Source organism: Scyliorhinus canicula, chromosome 23, assembly GCF_902713615.1.
Source record: "Scyliorhinus canicula chromosome 23, sScyCan1.1, whole genome shotgun sequence".
NCBI lineage: Eukaryota > Metazoa > Chordata > Chondrichthyes > Carcharhiniformes > Scyliorhinidae > Scyliorhinus > Scyliorhinus canicula.
This window is the reverse complement of record NC_052168.1, coordinates 25,538,598-25,553,192: the sequence shown is the minus strand read 5'-3', so window position 1 is coordinate 25,553,192 and position 14,595 is coordinate 25,538,598. Positions and strand designations below refer to the sequence as shown.

General features: G+C 44.6%; 1 protein-coding gene across 4 annotated transcripts in view; it reads left to right on the top strand.

The window, feature by feature from the left end:
- The window catches only part of tom1 (target of myb1 membrane trafficking protein), a 115,098-nt gene extending 101,698 nt beyond the window's left edge, over window positions 1-13,400 (top strand). For 2 of the 4 annotated variants that reach the window (XM_038783384.1, XM_038783387.1), the window contains 4 exons: window positions 606-671; window positions 4,510-4,569; window positions 9,369-9,411; window positions 12,714-13,400. In XM_038783384.1, the coding sequence (XP_038639312.1) occupies window positions 606-671; window positions 4,510-4,569; window positions 9,369-9,411; window positions 12,714-12,859 (315 nt within the window). In that variant the 3' untranslated portion in view covers window positions 12,860-13,400. The remainder of the gene's footprint in view (window positions 1-605; window positions 672-4,509; window positions 4,570-9,368; window positions 9,412-12,713) is intronic. The other 2 variants (XM_038783385.1, XM_038783386.1) reach the window with 2 other exon arrangements.
- The last annotated feature ends 1,195 nt before the right edge of the window (window positions 13,401-14,595 follow it).

Below are 14,595 nucleotides of genomic sequence, written 5' to 3'. Positions count from 1 at the left end.
ATCGGTGCGAATCAGGATATGGGTAATAAAAAGCACAAGGATGTTCAAGTTGAAAGTAGCATTTTGGATTACATTCCAATCTTCTCTCCTGAAGACATGATTCTTTGAAGGGCCCACTTCAATGGCTATCCTGGCCTCTGATACATTGGCCAAGTGGTCATTGTGAGTCTTGGTAGTATCAGTAAACTATTCAAACTGTTAAGAAAATCACAGCTGAGCTGATGCTGCCCTTAACCTGGCATCTATGAAAATAAGCTCTTGGTTTGGGTTGTCACTGAGCCAGCAGGAGCAGGGACAACTGGTTGATTTTATTTACTTCACTCTACTCTCAATTTGCCAGAGATGGCAATAAAGTGCAGTGCCCCTATTGCTGTGTCCTGACCCTGCATTGCTCAGAAGTGACGTTTAATTTTATGAAGAACATGACTCATTACCACCTTCTCGAGGGCAGTTCAGGATAGGCGGCAAATGCTGGCCGTGCCAATGACACTCACATTGCCTGAAGGGATAGAAGAGCACTGTCCTTAAAACACAGGTGAGTTAAATATAGACTTTTGAAGTTGTGTTAATGTGCTTTAATTTGAGTGATAATTTCTCTGCAATAGACGGAGAATATATTGAATGAGCGCACAAACGGACCGATAGACAGCTGGATGATAAACCAAGGAATGGTGAGAGCTCACCAGGTTCTCTGGCTGGTTCATCTGCTCCCCTTCAGGGCCTTGACCTGTCGACTGTTTGGTGATGCCACAGACAGTGTTATGTGACGACCGTGCCTGAGATAACACTGGCGGTTGGTTCCTTTGTCTTTTACGTAGAATTGAAGAGATTTTGTTTGGGGGGGGGGGGGGGGCTTAAAAACCTGTCCCCGGAACATTTAAGAAGATGAAACTTCTGCATTCCAGCACCCCTCACCCCATCCTTCCAAATTTCTGACTTCAAAACCCATATTGCTGCTCAATTCCCTCCCTTGTTTCGCCTGTAAAAAACGTCTTTCTAGGACATGATTTAAAAATAGTAAGAATTATGTGTTCTCGAAGCTCAGAACCCAGACATTCAGCCTGGTCTGCTGGTATTTATATACCACACATACCTCCTCTCATCCTACTTCACCCTGTTTATCCCTCATAGCTTTAACTGCAAAGAGAAATGTGGGTTTTCAGCCTGGAAAGGAAGCTTCTAAGAAATAGCTTCGTCGAGGACTACATAAGAACGTAAGAACTAGGAGCAGGAGTCGGCCATCTGGCCCCTCGAGCCTGCTCCGCCATTCAATGAGATTATGGCTGATCTTTTGTGGACTCAGCTCCACTTTCCGGCCCAAACACCATAACCCTTAATCCCTTTATTCTTCAAAAAACTATCTATCTTTACCTTTAAAAACATGTAATGAAGGAGCCTCAACTGCTTCACTGGGCAAGGAATTCCATAGATTCACAACCCTTTGGGTGAAGAAGTTCCTCCTAAACTCAATGACTGTAGGGTCGTTGAGGGGCTGGGAAAGATAAACCAGAAATATAACAATTAGACCCCACTAGCACCCAAGCCAAGTATTCACCCTGCCATTGACTTGTATTATAAATCGGATGCTGCCCACCTACTTGCTTTGTGCAATCCGAGCCATTGAGTTTTATCTCGTTGTTGAGCGGCAAGGAAGGGGGTCAAATTCCAACGGTCATTGGATACCATGGCTTTGGTAGGAACCTTGAATAACTTATTTTCTCTCCTCCTGTGTTTAGCACAGGGCTAAATCGCTGGTTTTGAAAGCAGACCAAGCAGGCCAGCAGCACGGTTCGATTCCCGTAACAGCCTCCCCGAACAGGCGTCGGAATGTGGCGACTAGGGGCTTTTCACAGTAACTTCATTTGAAGCCTACTCGTGACAATAAGCGATTTTCATTTCATTTTTTCATTTCATTACTGCACCTTCCCGCAATCAAACACCAAACCCAGTTGAAGCAATCTGATTTACCGTGTTTCTAGTAATCACTTTGTAAATATCACTTCATTTTTTTTTTGAAGGATAAACGTTACTGAATCATTTTGCCCAACCTTCCCTCCAGCCAAATTGATTTATTTGTAAAATAAATTTGTAAATAATTTGGTCTCAAAGGATGGAAAGTATTGGCATTGCTGTGTATATCTAGGCTGGTGGAAGTCCCTCAATACTGTCTGTGTCATGGGTTATTGTAACTCTTAATCCATTCTGTCTGGCTTTTTAGTATTGGGCACAGGCTTATTTCTACCTTGCTTTACTGGGAACAACTCCGTTTTTCAACAGGCCTTTATTTCACTTGAACAATTGATGACGTGGAGGCTATTGCAGGGCATCCTCCAGAACTGCTTCATTTGTGTTGTTGGGTGATCCTGTGCAGTTGTTACTTGTTGATCATTTGTTTTAAAACTCTCTTCAGCGTGTGATTATTTCAAATAATTATTGGGAAATAATTTTTCATTGCCCTTTCTGAAATGTAATCTCCCTCACTGTGTAAGGTGTCACGCCAATGGACAACTTTCCAAATCCGAGATGTATGTCAATTCTACCAGTCATTTTCAGATTTCAGTGAAAGGCGTTCCGAGCCACTGCTAAAGTAAAGCAGTGTATGTATTGGCTGTGGACCTTTTCTCTTTTGGCACCTGATCTTCTCTTCAGGATTACGGCACTGCTGACCATCTGAGGATTGTGACCATCCAGCACTGCTGCAACGTAATGTTATTGAGAATTTTATTCGAAGCTTGCCATATCCAGAATATCTCATCATACTACCACTGGCTCAACCTGAAGCTTTTGAGACTGCATCAGTGCTGAACGTGACCACTTTTTTGAGCCCTCTATTCAAAGCTCTCTGACTAGAGGATGATAGTCCCTTCCAGGCCCTTTTTCACTAGTTTTTAGGTAGTTCAACCCAAATCCTTCTTTTTTTTTATTTGCAATTTAGAGTGACCAATCCACCTGCACATCTTTGGGTTGTGGGGGTGAGACCCACGCAGACACGGGGAGAACGTGCAAACTCCACACGGACAGTGACTCAGGGCCGCGATCAAACCCGGGTCCTTGGGCGCCGTCAACCCAAATCCTAATGGCCATTGATCCACCGCACGGAGCAGCTGAAACGTTGGCGCCGCTGAACATTCAGCACATCGGAGTCTACCGTTGCTGCCTCTGAAGTAGGCGGTTGGGTCAGAGTAGAGGGAGAATTACATTTTCCTGCTGTTCCACATTTAGCCCAAGCGCTTTGTATTCTCACCTCGACCAGCCCAAAAAGGAAATAATCACACACACACAGTGATATTTTGACATGTTTGAGTATTGTCTCTTGCATGTGCCACGACATAAGGGCAAGCGGGTGACTGGTTGTGTTGGCCGTATTCAGCTGGTTATTCAGTCTAACAACACACACACCCAGATTGTCCTGTTGTGCAGGCTTGCAGTATATTTGTAGAATATTTGTAGGGCCTCACGGTAGCATGGTGGTTAGCATCAATGCTTCACAGCTCCAGGGTCCCAGGTTCGATTCCCGGCTGGGTCACTGTCTGTGTGGAGTCTGCACGTCCTCCCCGTGTCTGCGTGGGTTTCCTCCAGGTGCTCCGGTTTCCTCCCACAGTCCAAAGATGTGCGGGTTAGGTGGATTGGCCGTGATAAATTGCCCGTAGTGTAAGGTTAATGGGGGGATTGTTGGGTTACGGGTATACGGGTTACGTGGGTTTAAGTAGGGTAATCATTGCTCGGCACAACATCGAGGGCCGAAGGGCCTGTTCTGTGCTGTACTGTTCTATCTATGTTCTAATGGTACTGCAACTGCTGATCACCTACAAAGTTTCCAGACTCTGTTATCAGCCAGAACGTCCTTGCCTCAGGTGAGTTTCAGTCCTCGATGGTGGTAAGTGGCAGCAATGGTGAGGTGAGAACCAAACTAGCAAGTTCTGGCCTTGCTCCGTTTGCAACAAAAGAGGTAGGTGTCACTTCCACAGTGTTGAACACCCAGTAGTGGAAAGAGAAGGTGGTGTATGGACAGGCTATCCACGTGGGTAAGTGTCTAATGAATCAAATACTCCTTGTATCCTTTTGGATAGAAATCTCGAAACAATTTTTAGACGGTCCAGTCATCACCTTCTCTTCCCATGCTGACCCCATTCCTCAATTTCTTTGATTAATTTATTAATTTACTTTTTCCTTTGGAATATTGTGACCAATCAGTGATGTGTATGTTTTGTGTGGTGAAGTTGACTATAATTTAATCAAGTTTATTTTCGGAAAGCAAGGTATAAAGTTCCTGGAGATCCACCTGCTCCAGAAGGAATTCTTTGGAATCTAATTTTAAAAATCAATCTCTTCCAAATTCCTAAACGGAACATAGTTATAATTAACCTGCTCTATGGAGCACAAATTAAAATAAAAGAATTTTATACCCTGCTTACATGTGGATTTTAATGACCAGTTTTATTATTTTCAAATGATTTCGTTTTGATTGTTGTTTAACTTCCTCCTGGCCTTCCCATTTATGTGTAACAGATTCCAGTCACTCAGACCAATCTAATGGATGACATTGAACAGTGGCTGTCCACAGACGTGGTGAGAATTTTGGGTATCTTTTTAATTTGCATTGTTTTAACTCCCAATGAAGTTTGAATTTGACGGGCGCGGTAATGAACCATTGGTGCTTTGGCAAAGTTATTTGATACATTCCAAACTTTGTCTGGGAAAGGCATTGCCCCTCCTGGCCCCGAGTACCAGTCTTCTTCGGCTTTTGTTGATCTGTTCATCTCCCTCTAGGCGTTTGTCGGAACCGTTCTCGCAGGTTTCTGCTCAAGGTAGGGGCCGCATAGATCATTCATCAGGGCCCAGCTGACGTCTGAAGATTTGAACCTGATTTTGTGCAGCTACTGAACCAAACCACGAGACCCTAAGAACTAGGAGCCGGAGTAAGCCATTCGGAAAAGTTCACAGTTCAGTATCTTGTCAGTGAATTCCTCCGCCACCTCTCCCAGCTGTCGAAATGGGGAAAAAAATAATTTTTCCCAATTACGGGGCAATTTAGCGTGGCCAATCCATCTACTCTGCACATCTTTGGGTTGTGGGGATGAAACCCACGCAGACACGGGGAGAATGTGCAAACTCCACATGGACGGTAACCCAGAGCCGGGATCGAACCTGGGACCTCGGCACCGTGAGGCTGCAGTGCTAACCACTGCGCCACTGTTCTGCCCCCGATAGAACAGTTATTCTACCAAATGATCCCAAATATTATCTGCCCAAACTTTTAATGCTACCTGTGCCGACGAACTGGATCGAGCTGCGGGTCCAACCCTCTTGAGCCTCGTCTGCAATGCGGAGTCTCGTACATCTCTTCCGTCCATTCTCTGGTCCGTCGTCGAGCCTTCTCCGTGCCTCTGTGTCGAGCCTTTGCTGGGGTGGGTCCCTGGGTGGTGTCGTCTTATCACCATCTTTGCATCCTTCAAGAAGTTTCTCTGGCTCTCAGCCAGGGAAGTCACTGGGCAGAGGTTGCGACACTCGATGAAGTTGCCGATTGCAACTCTGCAGGACATCAGGAACCCCCCTCCAGGGGCCCATCGCCGGGTGCGTTGTCCGCACGTAATCATATTCCATATAAGGTAATGAAAGGCATGAAATCGAGGTGCCAGAAAGTCTGGCTTCGTCTGGGCAGTCCACAAATATCGATCCATTTTAATGGGACCGATTATCTTCCGATCTCCTGTTTACAGGACGGGCCCAGACTGCTGTTTGTCTCTGTGCAGTGTATTCAGGTTTGGCTGTTTGACTTCCCATCAGGCCTGTCCGTGGTTCTGTGCTACACCACTAGTAACTGAACTCCAGGCTGAGCATTTCCCATCAACCACCACCCTCTGTCTTCTTGCAGCTAGCCAATTTCTGATCCAAACTGCTAAATCACCCTGAATCCCATGCCTCTGTATTTTCTGCAATAGCCTACCCAGGGAAACCTTACCAAACGCTTTACTGAAATCTACATACACCACATCAACTGCTTTACCCTTGTCCACCTGTTTGGTCACCTTCTCAAAGATCTCAATAAGGTTTGTGAGGCACGACCTACCCTTCACAAAACCATGTTGACTATCCCTAATCAAATTATTCCTATCTGGATGATTATAAATCCTATCTCTTGTAAACCTTTCCAAGACTTTGCCCACAACAGAAGTAAGGCTCACTGGTCTATAGTTACCAGGGTTGTCTCTACTCCCCTTCTTGAACAAGGGGACAACATTTGCTATCCTCCAGTCTTCTGGCACTATTCCTGTAGACAATGACGACATAAAGATCAAAGCCAAAGGCTCAGCAATCTCCTCCCTAGCTTCCCAGAGAATCCTAGGATAAATCCCATCCGGCCCAGGGGACTTATCTATTTTCACACTTTCCAGAATTGCTAACACCTCCTCCTTATGAACCTTAAGCCCTTCTAGTCTAGTAGCCAGTATCTCAGTATTCTCCTCGACAACATTGTCTTTTTCCTGTGTGAATAATGATGAAAAATATTCATTTAGCACCTCTCCTATCACCTCGGACTCCACGCACAACTTCCCACTACTGTCCTTGACTGACCCTACTCTTACCCTAGTCATTCTTTATTCCTGACATACCTATAGAAAGCTTTAGGGTTATCCTTGATCCTACCTGCCAAAGACTTCTCATGTACCCTCCTGGCTCTCCTTAGCTCGCTCTTTAGGTCCTTCCTAGCTAACTTGTAACTCTCGAGAGCCCCAACTGAACCTTCACGTCTCATCTTTACATAAGCCTCCTCCTTCCTCTTGACAAGTGATTCAACTACTTTCGTAAACCACGGTTCCCTCGCTCGACCACTTCCTACCTGCCTGACAGATACATACGTATCAAGGACACACAGTAGCTGTACCTTGAACGAGCTCCACATTTCAATTGTGCAAATCCTCTGCAGTTTCCTTCCCCATCCGATGCATCCTCAGTCTTGCCTCATCGCATCATAATTGCCTTTCCCTCAGCTATAACTCTTGCCCTGCAGTATATACCTCTCCCTTTCCATCGCTATGGTAAACGTAACTGAATTGTGGTTACTATCACCAAAGTGCTCTGATGGAACCATCAATTCAGCGAACACGTGTAGTTGGATCTGAACAGAGGCTTTAATACACTTACAACAGAGCCAGCCTATTCGTCGTTGAACTCCAGATGACTGGCAGGCTGGCTCTAAGGCACTGATCTTTATACATCGGTCCCAGGGGGAGGAGTCCTGGGCGGAGCCAAGGGAGGAGCCCAGTACAAACTCTCGCGTACTCCCAGAGCGACTCCCCCGGTGGTCGGATAGTGCAACTGCACTTACAATGGTGGATAGTGAACATATATACACGGAGTTATATTGGCAACTATATAGAGCATTGATCTTACAACTGGTAGATAACGAACATATATACATGGAGTGATATTGGCAATTGTATATAGTGTGAATCACATTCACCACATGCTCACCTACCTCCAAATCTAGCACCTGTCCTGGTTCATTACCCAGTACCAAATCCAATGTGGCCTCGCCTCTTGTTGGCCTATCTACATACTGTGTCAGGAAACCCTCCTGCACACATTGGACAAAAACTTTGCCCCTTGCCTGAGGTGTGGTGACCCTCAGGTTAAATCACCGCCAGTCGGTTCTCTCTCAAAAGGGGAGACCAGCCTATGGTCATCTGGGACTATGGTGACTTAACACTTAACATGTCTCCCAACTCTAGGAGTCCAATTATGGCACCTTCTCAAATGCCAACTCATTTTAATGGAACACAGCCCAATGGAACAGCTCCCTCTTTTCCGAATACTACTACCACTTGCCCAAGAACCAAAATGCTTGCCTCCCTTACCACTTGGTTCGCTGTGCATTTAACCTTCTAATCCCTTTGCTAATTTTGCACATGGCTCCGGTAGTAATTCAGAGATTATATTCATGAGGCTTTATTTTCTAATTAGAATTCCAGCTCCTCAGTTTCTCAGTAGAACCTCATTCCTTGTTCTACCTGTGCCGATGGTTCCCACGTGGTGCAGGACAACTGGATTCTCTAAGTTATTCTCCAGCCATTGGATGATGTCCTGGAACGCTGGTACTTAGAACTGAGCAATTAAGTTAATTGCACCCTGCTCCAAGTGAAAGCCGTTTCAAATAAAACAGCAATTTAGACCGCAGAATGGCTGGGCTGACCCAAAGTCTGTGGTAGGGGAGCATTGGAGGGGGGGGTATTGAATGGGGAGTGGGTGGGGCTGACGTGTTATGGGGAAGGAACTAAATGCTGGAGTGATGATCTGATTCTTCAAGATTGATGAGAATATTTTTACAGTGCATCCAACGACCATACAGAAAATAGATAGCTGAAGTCCTCAAGGTGCCCCTAATTTCACTATTTATATGCTGCATTTATAAAAATGGGGGGGCGGAAATGTAAGGCTACAAGAAGAGTAGGGGGAGTGGGACCAACTGGGTCGCTCTTTCAAAGAGTAAGTGCAGACACGATGGACGGAAAGGTGTACAATTCTACGATGATATAAAATCTGGTATTGTAGCTCGGTACAGTTGTTTGAGTCATCTCAAATACCGTGCTACGCCCACGACAGCAGTTATGGTATAATTATCAGGAATGTACATTTCCCAATGATTCCATGAGTATTTAAAGTCCTTCCATCAGACTCTCGGCTGTGCTTTTGCATAGTTGCAGCTTGTAGAAGAGAGTTGAGATGATATCAGCACACGGGTAAGTCATTACACTTTTATATCTCCATACATATTACACAATTGAGATTTTTGAGGGGGAGAAATCAAATTTAGCACAACTGTGCGTCAATATTGCTATCATAACATAATAACTGTTTGTTGAGGTGTCTCCGAGTTTAAATGTGGGAATTCTGAGAATGGGGATCTTGGGCCAATATGGAGCAATTGAGGCGACCTCATTGAATGTTTTTAAGGCAAAGATAGATGGATTGAACAGTCAAGGAATTAAAGGTTATGGTGAGCGAGCGGGTAAGTGGAGCTGAGTCCACAAAAAGATCAACCATGATCTTATTGAATGGCAGAGCAGACTCAAGGGACCAGATGGCCTATTCCTGCTCCTAGTTCTTATGTTCTTTTCTCTACATTGTATTGGTGATGGTAATGACCATAAATTATTGTGCAGTTTTAACGGTATGATTGGTATCTGACCCACCAATGCAGGTGGCTACTTTAGCAGCTACTGTACATGGAGTGTACATTCCCATTGACCCCACTAACTTGGCCTAGCACTCCGAATTCACTGTAATTTTAGTGGATACTCACTCAGGATAGAAGAAAAACACAACACGGAATGAGGAATGACTAATAAATCTTATCTTAATTTTAGAAGGGTGAACTTGGAGAGGATTCTGAAGGAGTAACAAGTGAAGGTAAATTCTGTTCTGCTTTGCTGTATTTTCTTTTGTGTTTTTAAACAAAAATCAATCTATAGAAATATATCTTCATTTTATAATTCATACGTGGAATTCATAATACTCACAAGTGTTTTCATTTCTTAATATTGGAAATGCCATTGACAAATCATCTCACCACTTGCTGGGCCTTCCAATCTCAATCTGATTTTTATTCTTTTCTCTAATCTATTTTATTACTCAAAACTTAAAGTACAGAACGGTGTTTACCAAAGATTTTTCCATTGTGACCCCATTTTAATGCTTCACGCTTGGCACAACCCCACAGTGAACACTGTGCAGGGTGGGTGGGGGAGTTGTTAAGCTGGTGGGGGGCGGGTTTCAAACAGCAGGGAAATGGGCACGAGAAAAGACACATCCCTTTTTGCAGACTCTGTTGGTGTCGGTGACTGGGCCTCGGGGTTTATCTCGGTCTCTATTCCACTGCCACCATTGCTGCCTTGTGACTCTATTTTCTTGTTGGTGTGACCCACAGGTTGGGAACCCCTGTATTAGAAGCACAGTGTCGTGTGCAGTGAAAGCTCCCAACTTTGTCACTGATCACATATTATAACAGTGCCCCATTGATCAATACCCTTCTGTTTTCCACTATTACCCAGAAACGTAATGTCTTTGTGCCTACATGGCCCATGTCCCATTCATCTAACACCCCTGTGTTCACTGGCTAGCATTGGCTCTCAGACGAGCAATGCCTCGAGTTATCCTTATTTTTTATAAACCTCCATGTCCTCAACAGTGTCTATAAACTCCTCCAACCCAACAACCCTCTGTTACCTGCGCCCGCTAGAGCCTCGCCAATTTTAATCAGTCCGCCGTTGTTAGCTGAACCATTTCTCTCTCTCTCCCCGCCCCCCGAACCTGCCTAAACTCTGGAATTCCTTCCCAAACCTCCAACCCGTTTTTAAGACGTTCCTTAAAACCTGCCTCTTTGACCAAATCTTTGGTCTTTGTAATATCTCTGTGGGGCTTGGTGTCAAAGTTTGTTTTATAATTACTTCTGTGAAGTGGTTTGCAACATTTTATGACGTTGAAGGCACACTTTTTATAAATACCACTTTGTCGTCTAAAGCCCTCTGAAGAAATGCCAATAAAATCCCACCACGTCTCCGCACATTCTCTCTCTCACATTGGCTATTGTTGTTCTTTGCTAAAGCCTGGCTAGCTTTGAAATACAAACTAAATGTCTTGTATTCTTGTTAAAAGTGCCTAAATGCTGTTTTGTTTGCTTTGAATGGTTTAGATCAGGGGTGGGCAAACTACGGCCCGGGCCGCATGCGGCCCGCCAAAGGTATTTCTGCGGCCCTCCAAGTCATTAAAAAAAAAAATTTTTAATTTTTTTTTTTTTTTAATTTTTTTTTTTAAGGTTAATGGGGGGGGGGGCTGTTGGGTTACTTACTGGTATAGGGTGGATACGTTGACTTGAGTAGGATGATCATTGCTCGGCACAACGTCGAGGGCCGAAGGGCCTGTTCTGTGCTGTACTGTTCTATGTTCTATATGAGGCGCCCAGAATCATAACCGGGTGAATTTTACTTAATATACTATGCGGCCCTTTGTGAATTGTGAATTTCTGAATGTGGCCCTTGCACGGAAAAGTTTGCCCACCCCTGGTTTAGATGTTTCGGCTAAATCATGCTTCTGACCGTTTTGTGAATTGGAGTGCTGGCTGTTTTCTATTGTATTTGTTGCTAACCTGGCATTTCATGGCATGAAAATACGACCTCAATTCCTTAAATGGTCTGGTATGAATATCATATCGTCCCATCCTAATAAATGTCCAGCACGTCCATATTTTATTTAATACCATTGAGCAGATCTCCTCTTTGTTGATCAGGTCAAATGCAAGAATGCCAAATTTCAAACAATCGCAGCATTTTATACTAACCACCAAAACAAAATGTCTACCGTCGGATGTGATTTTGCTAAGTGCACTAAAAACAATCCATTTAAGATCATCCGCAAGCTTTTAAATTGGCTCATTTATACCTGCCAGAAACGATATGCATTCGTATACATGGAATGTGCAAACGTAAGAAATATGTTCAAGCCTTGCACCTCTTTTAAATTCCCTGGAAGCTTGGGGAATCTGTAGATCCCTATTGCTTTCTCCATGACAACGCCTCGGCCAACCCAAGTCGATTTTTCAACCAATCGGCACCCTTTCCTCCTGTGGTATAGATTGTTGTGAGTGTTTGGAATTTGACATCCTTACCCTTTGTCCTGATGAATGCAAAGCTTACGTTTAGCGGCACGTCTCTTTTCAGCAACATTCAAATTCTCCTCACTTTGATGTTCATGATGACTAAATCAACGCTCTTGGCACCTTTTGTTTGATGGTTTTTTTGAGGTGGTCTGAAGTAGAAATTACAGAAGAAGAATTCTCTCTCACAGGAAAATCCTGACACTCCAGATGTCTTCTATCTGTAAAAAAAAAAGACAGACTGTGAAAGATTCCCCCTGGTCAAGCTAACCTGACCTGGGTGGCACGGTATCACAGTGGTTAGCACTGTTGCGGCACAGCTCCAGGATCCCAGGTTTGATTCCCGGTTTAGGTCACTGTCTGTGCGGAGTCGGCACGTTCTCTCCGTGTGTGTGTGTGGGTTTCCTCCCACAAGTCCCGAAAGACGTGCTGTTAGATGAATTGGACATCCTGAATTCTCCCTCTGTGTACCCGAACAGGCGCCGGAATGTGGCGACTAGGGGCTTTTCACAGTGAGGGGCTGTTTAGCACACCGCTAAATCGCTGGCTTTGAAAGCAGACCAAGGCAGGCCAGCAGCACGGTTCAATTCCTGTAACAGCCTCCCCGAACAGGCGCCGGAATGTGGCGACTAGGGGCTTTTCACAGTAACTTCATTTGAAGCCTACGCGTGACAATAAGCGATTTTCATTTCATTTCATTTTTCAGTAACTTCATTGCAGTGTTAATGTAAACCTACTTGTGATACTAATAAATATTATTATATGATTGTGATATCTTGTGTATGACAATATATAAAGATTCTCCACTTCAGCCTAAGCCAGATCTCCTGGGAAATCCAATACGGATTCCTTCCTCCTATCCCCTGACCTGCCCCCAGCCCAAAGATCCAAATCAGCCCAGGAAGCTGTTCTCTGGCCGTGAATTACATTCAATACTTTTCATTTGTAAGAGGTAATTCCCGCCCCAGCCAGAAACCGGCCCAGCTCTTGCTTGATCTGAAATGCTAAGCTGCAGAAAGTTGCGTATTGGCACAATTGGTAAAGCACGTTTTTCTCCTAGAATTCGATAAATTCCTGGAAGAACGCGCCAAAGCAGGGGAGCGGCTGCCCAATCTCCCCTCGCCTCCAACAGACACCCCCGGCTCTGCCACTGCAACCAAAAAAAAGAAGCAAGAAAACACGGAGGATGCCCTCTTTGCACTGTGAAACCTCGAAACTGCCCTCCGCCTGCCACCACGGATGAAGGAATGTATTGAGGCTGCCCTGAGTGGCCTCTCTCCTAAATGTCTAACCTCTTGCTCCTGAATAGGGGACGGTACGAAAATAAGAGTGCAAACTCTTGCCCTGGGAAGTCTTCAAGATGGACCCTGTTTAAAAAAAAATATTTCTCTAGAATGACCACGGCTCTTATAATCGGGATAAAGGACAACGCGTGACCCATTGCTGAAGTTGTGGAGTTTCCATCTAATGACAGAATGATGCTGTGGGCTGACAGTGCTTAGAAAGTTCAGAATAGGCTCTAAAATAATTTAAACTGCAGATTTGAGAGTGCACTACTTTTTAACCTCACAAATCCATGTACGCCGTGTTGATTTTTCTTTTGTATGCTCAACTGGGAGTTGTTTCCAAGCATTAACTTATTCTATTTTAAATACTTTAGCATGAGGATAGTGATGATGATGTGTTATGGTGCTTTCGGGAATGTTGGGGAATAAAAGATGGCGGCTTTGGGTCACGTTCCACGTTATTGTCTGATTTATGGGATGTCTGAGTCAAAAGAATTCTGTTGTTTTTCTATGGGGCGGGATTATTTCTCCTGACATCTGTACCCTGTTGCCGAAGCAGGTGAGCTTTTCACCACCTCCACAAGCTTTCAGAATGGGGCCAGTCTGTGGCACGGAGCAGAGAATTTGAAGCTGTGGAAATTGTAGGGCTGCCAACCCTCGAGGGTTAGTCCTGGGGGTTTACCAGGACCGAAGATTAATTTCCAGGCCACTGCTGTGAGCAACCAGCGGGATATAAAATCCCAGCGGCTTTAAAACAAAATTGTTGGATTGGGCAGTTTCGGAGTCAAGAATCCCCCGATTGGACATTGGCTTCAGTCTCTTTCCAATTGGCTGTGGGGAGCAGTGCGCCTGGAGGATGGACCAATGGTGAGAGGGCGGGGGTGGGGTTTGCGGTGGGAGCTCATGTAACAAAACCTCCAGGAATACACCCAGTCAGAGTTGGCAGCCCTAAGAAAATGGCCCAATTGCACAAAGTGTTTTAATGATATCAATTCCTAGACCAATTTTGGGGGAGTGGGGAGGGAAGGGAAGAGAATGTATGATTTAGAAAAGTAATTTAATGCAAAACCAATAAAATGATTTTTGTGGGTGTTGGCATACCCAGTAATTTGTGGTGTTTTAGTGTCTCTTAGTAAAACTCGCCTCGCTGCGGTTTCCCAAGTGTATACCCATGCAAATATATTCCTGGCTAAGATTCTGCGAGTATGTTGTGATAGGCCAGGTGTTGTTTTAGACGTTGTTCAATGCCGTAATGTTGCCACTCCTGCGTCTCTACATTGGATAAGTGCAACCACTCCAAGGTGTCTGATGTGTAAGATGTATTATCCATTCCCGCTGAGTTGATTTCAGATTCTGCCGGCTTGTCAGAGATCCAGCTGTCAAAAAGCACTCCACTATCGGCAAGTAAGGTCATGGCCAATAAAGAATGAAACGTGATTAAAATATTACTGTGAAGAAGCATGACCCATGTCTTGAAAAGGACACCAAGGCACTGGATAAATTGCAACAAGAAAAAAGGTTGACAAGAATGATCCCCGAACTGGAATGTTGTAATTGCAGACAAACTTACGAATAAGGAACAGGAGGAGGCCACTCAGCCCTTCGAGCATGCTGCACCATTTAATAAGGTCATGGCTGATGTGAATATAATCTCAA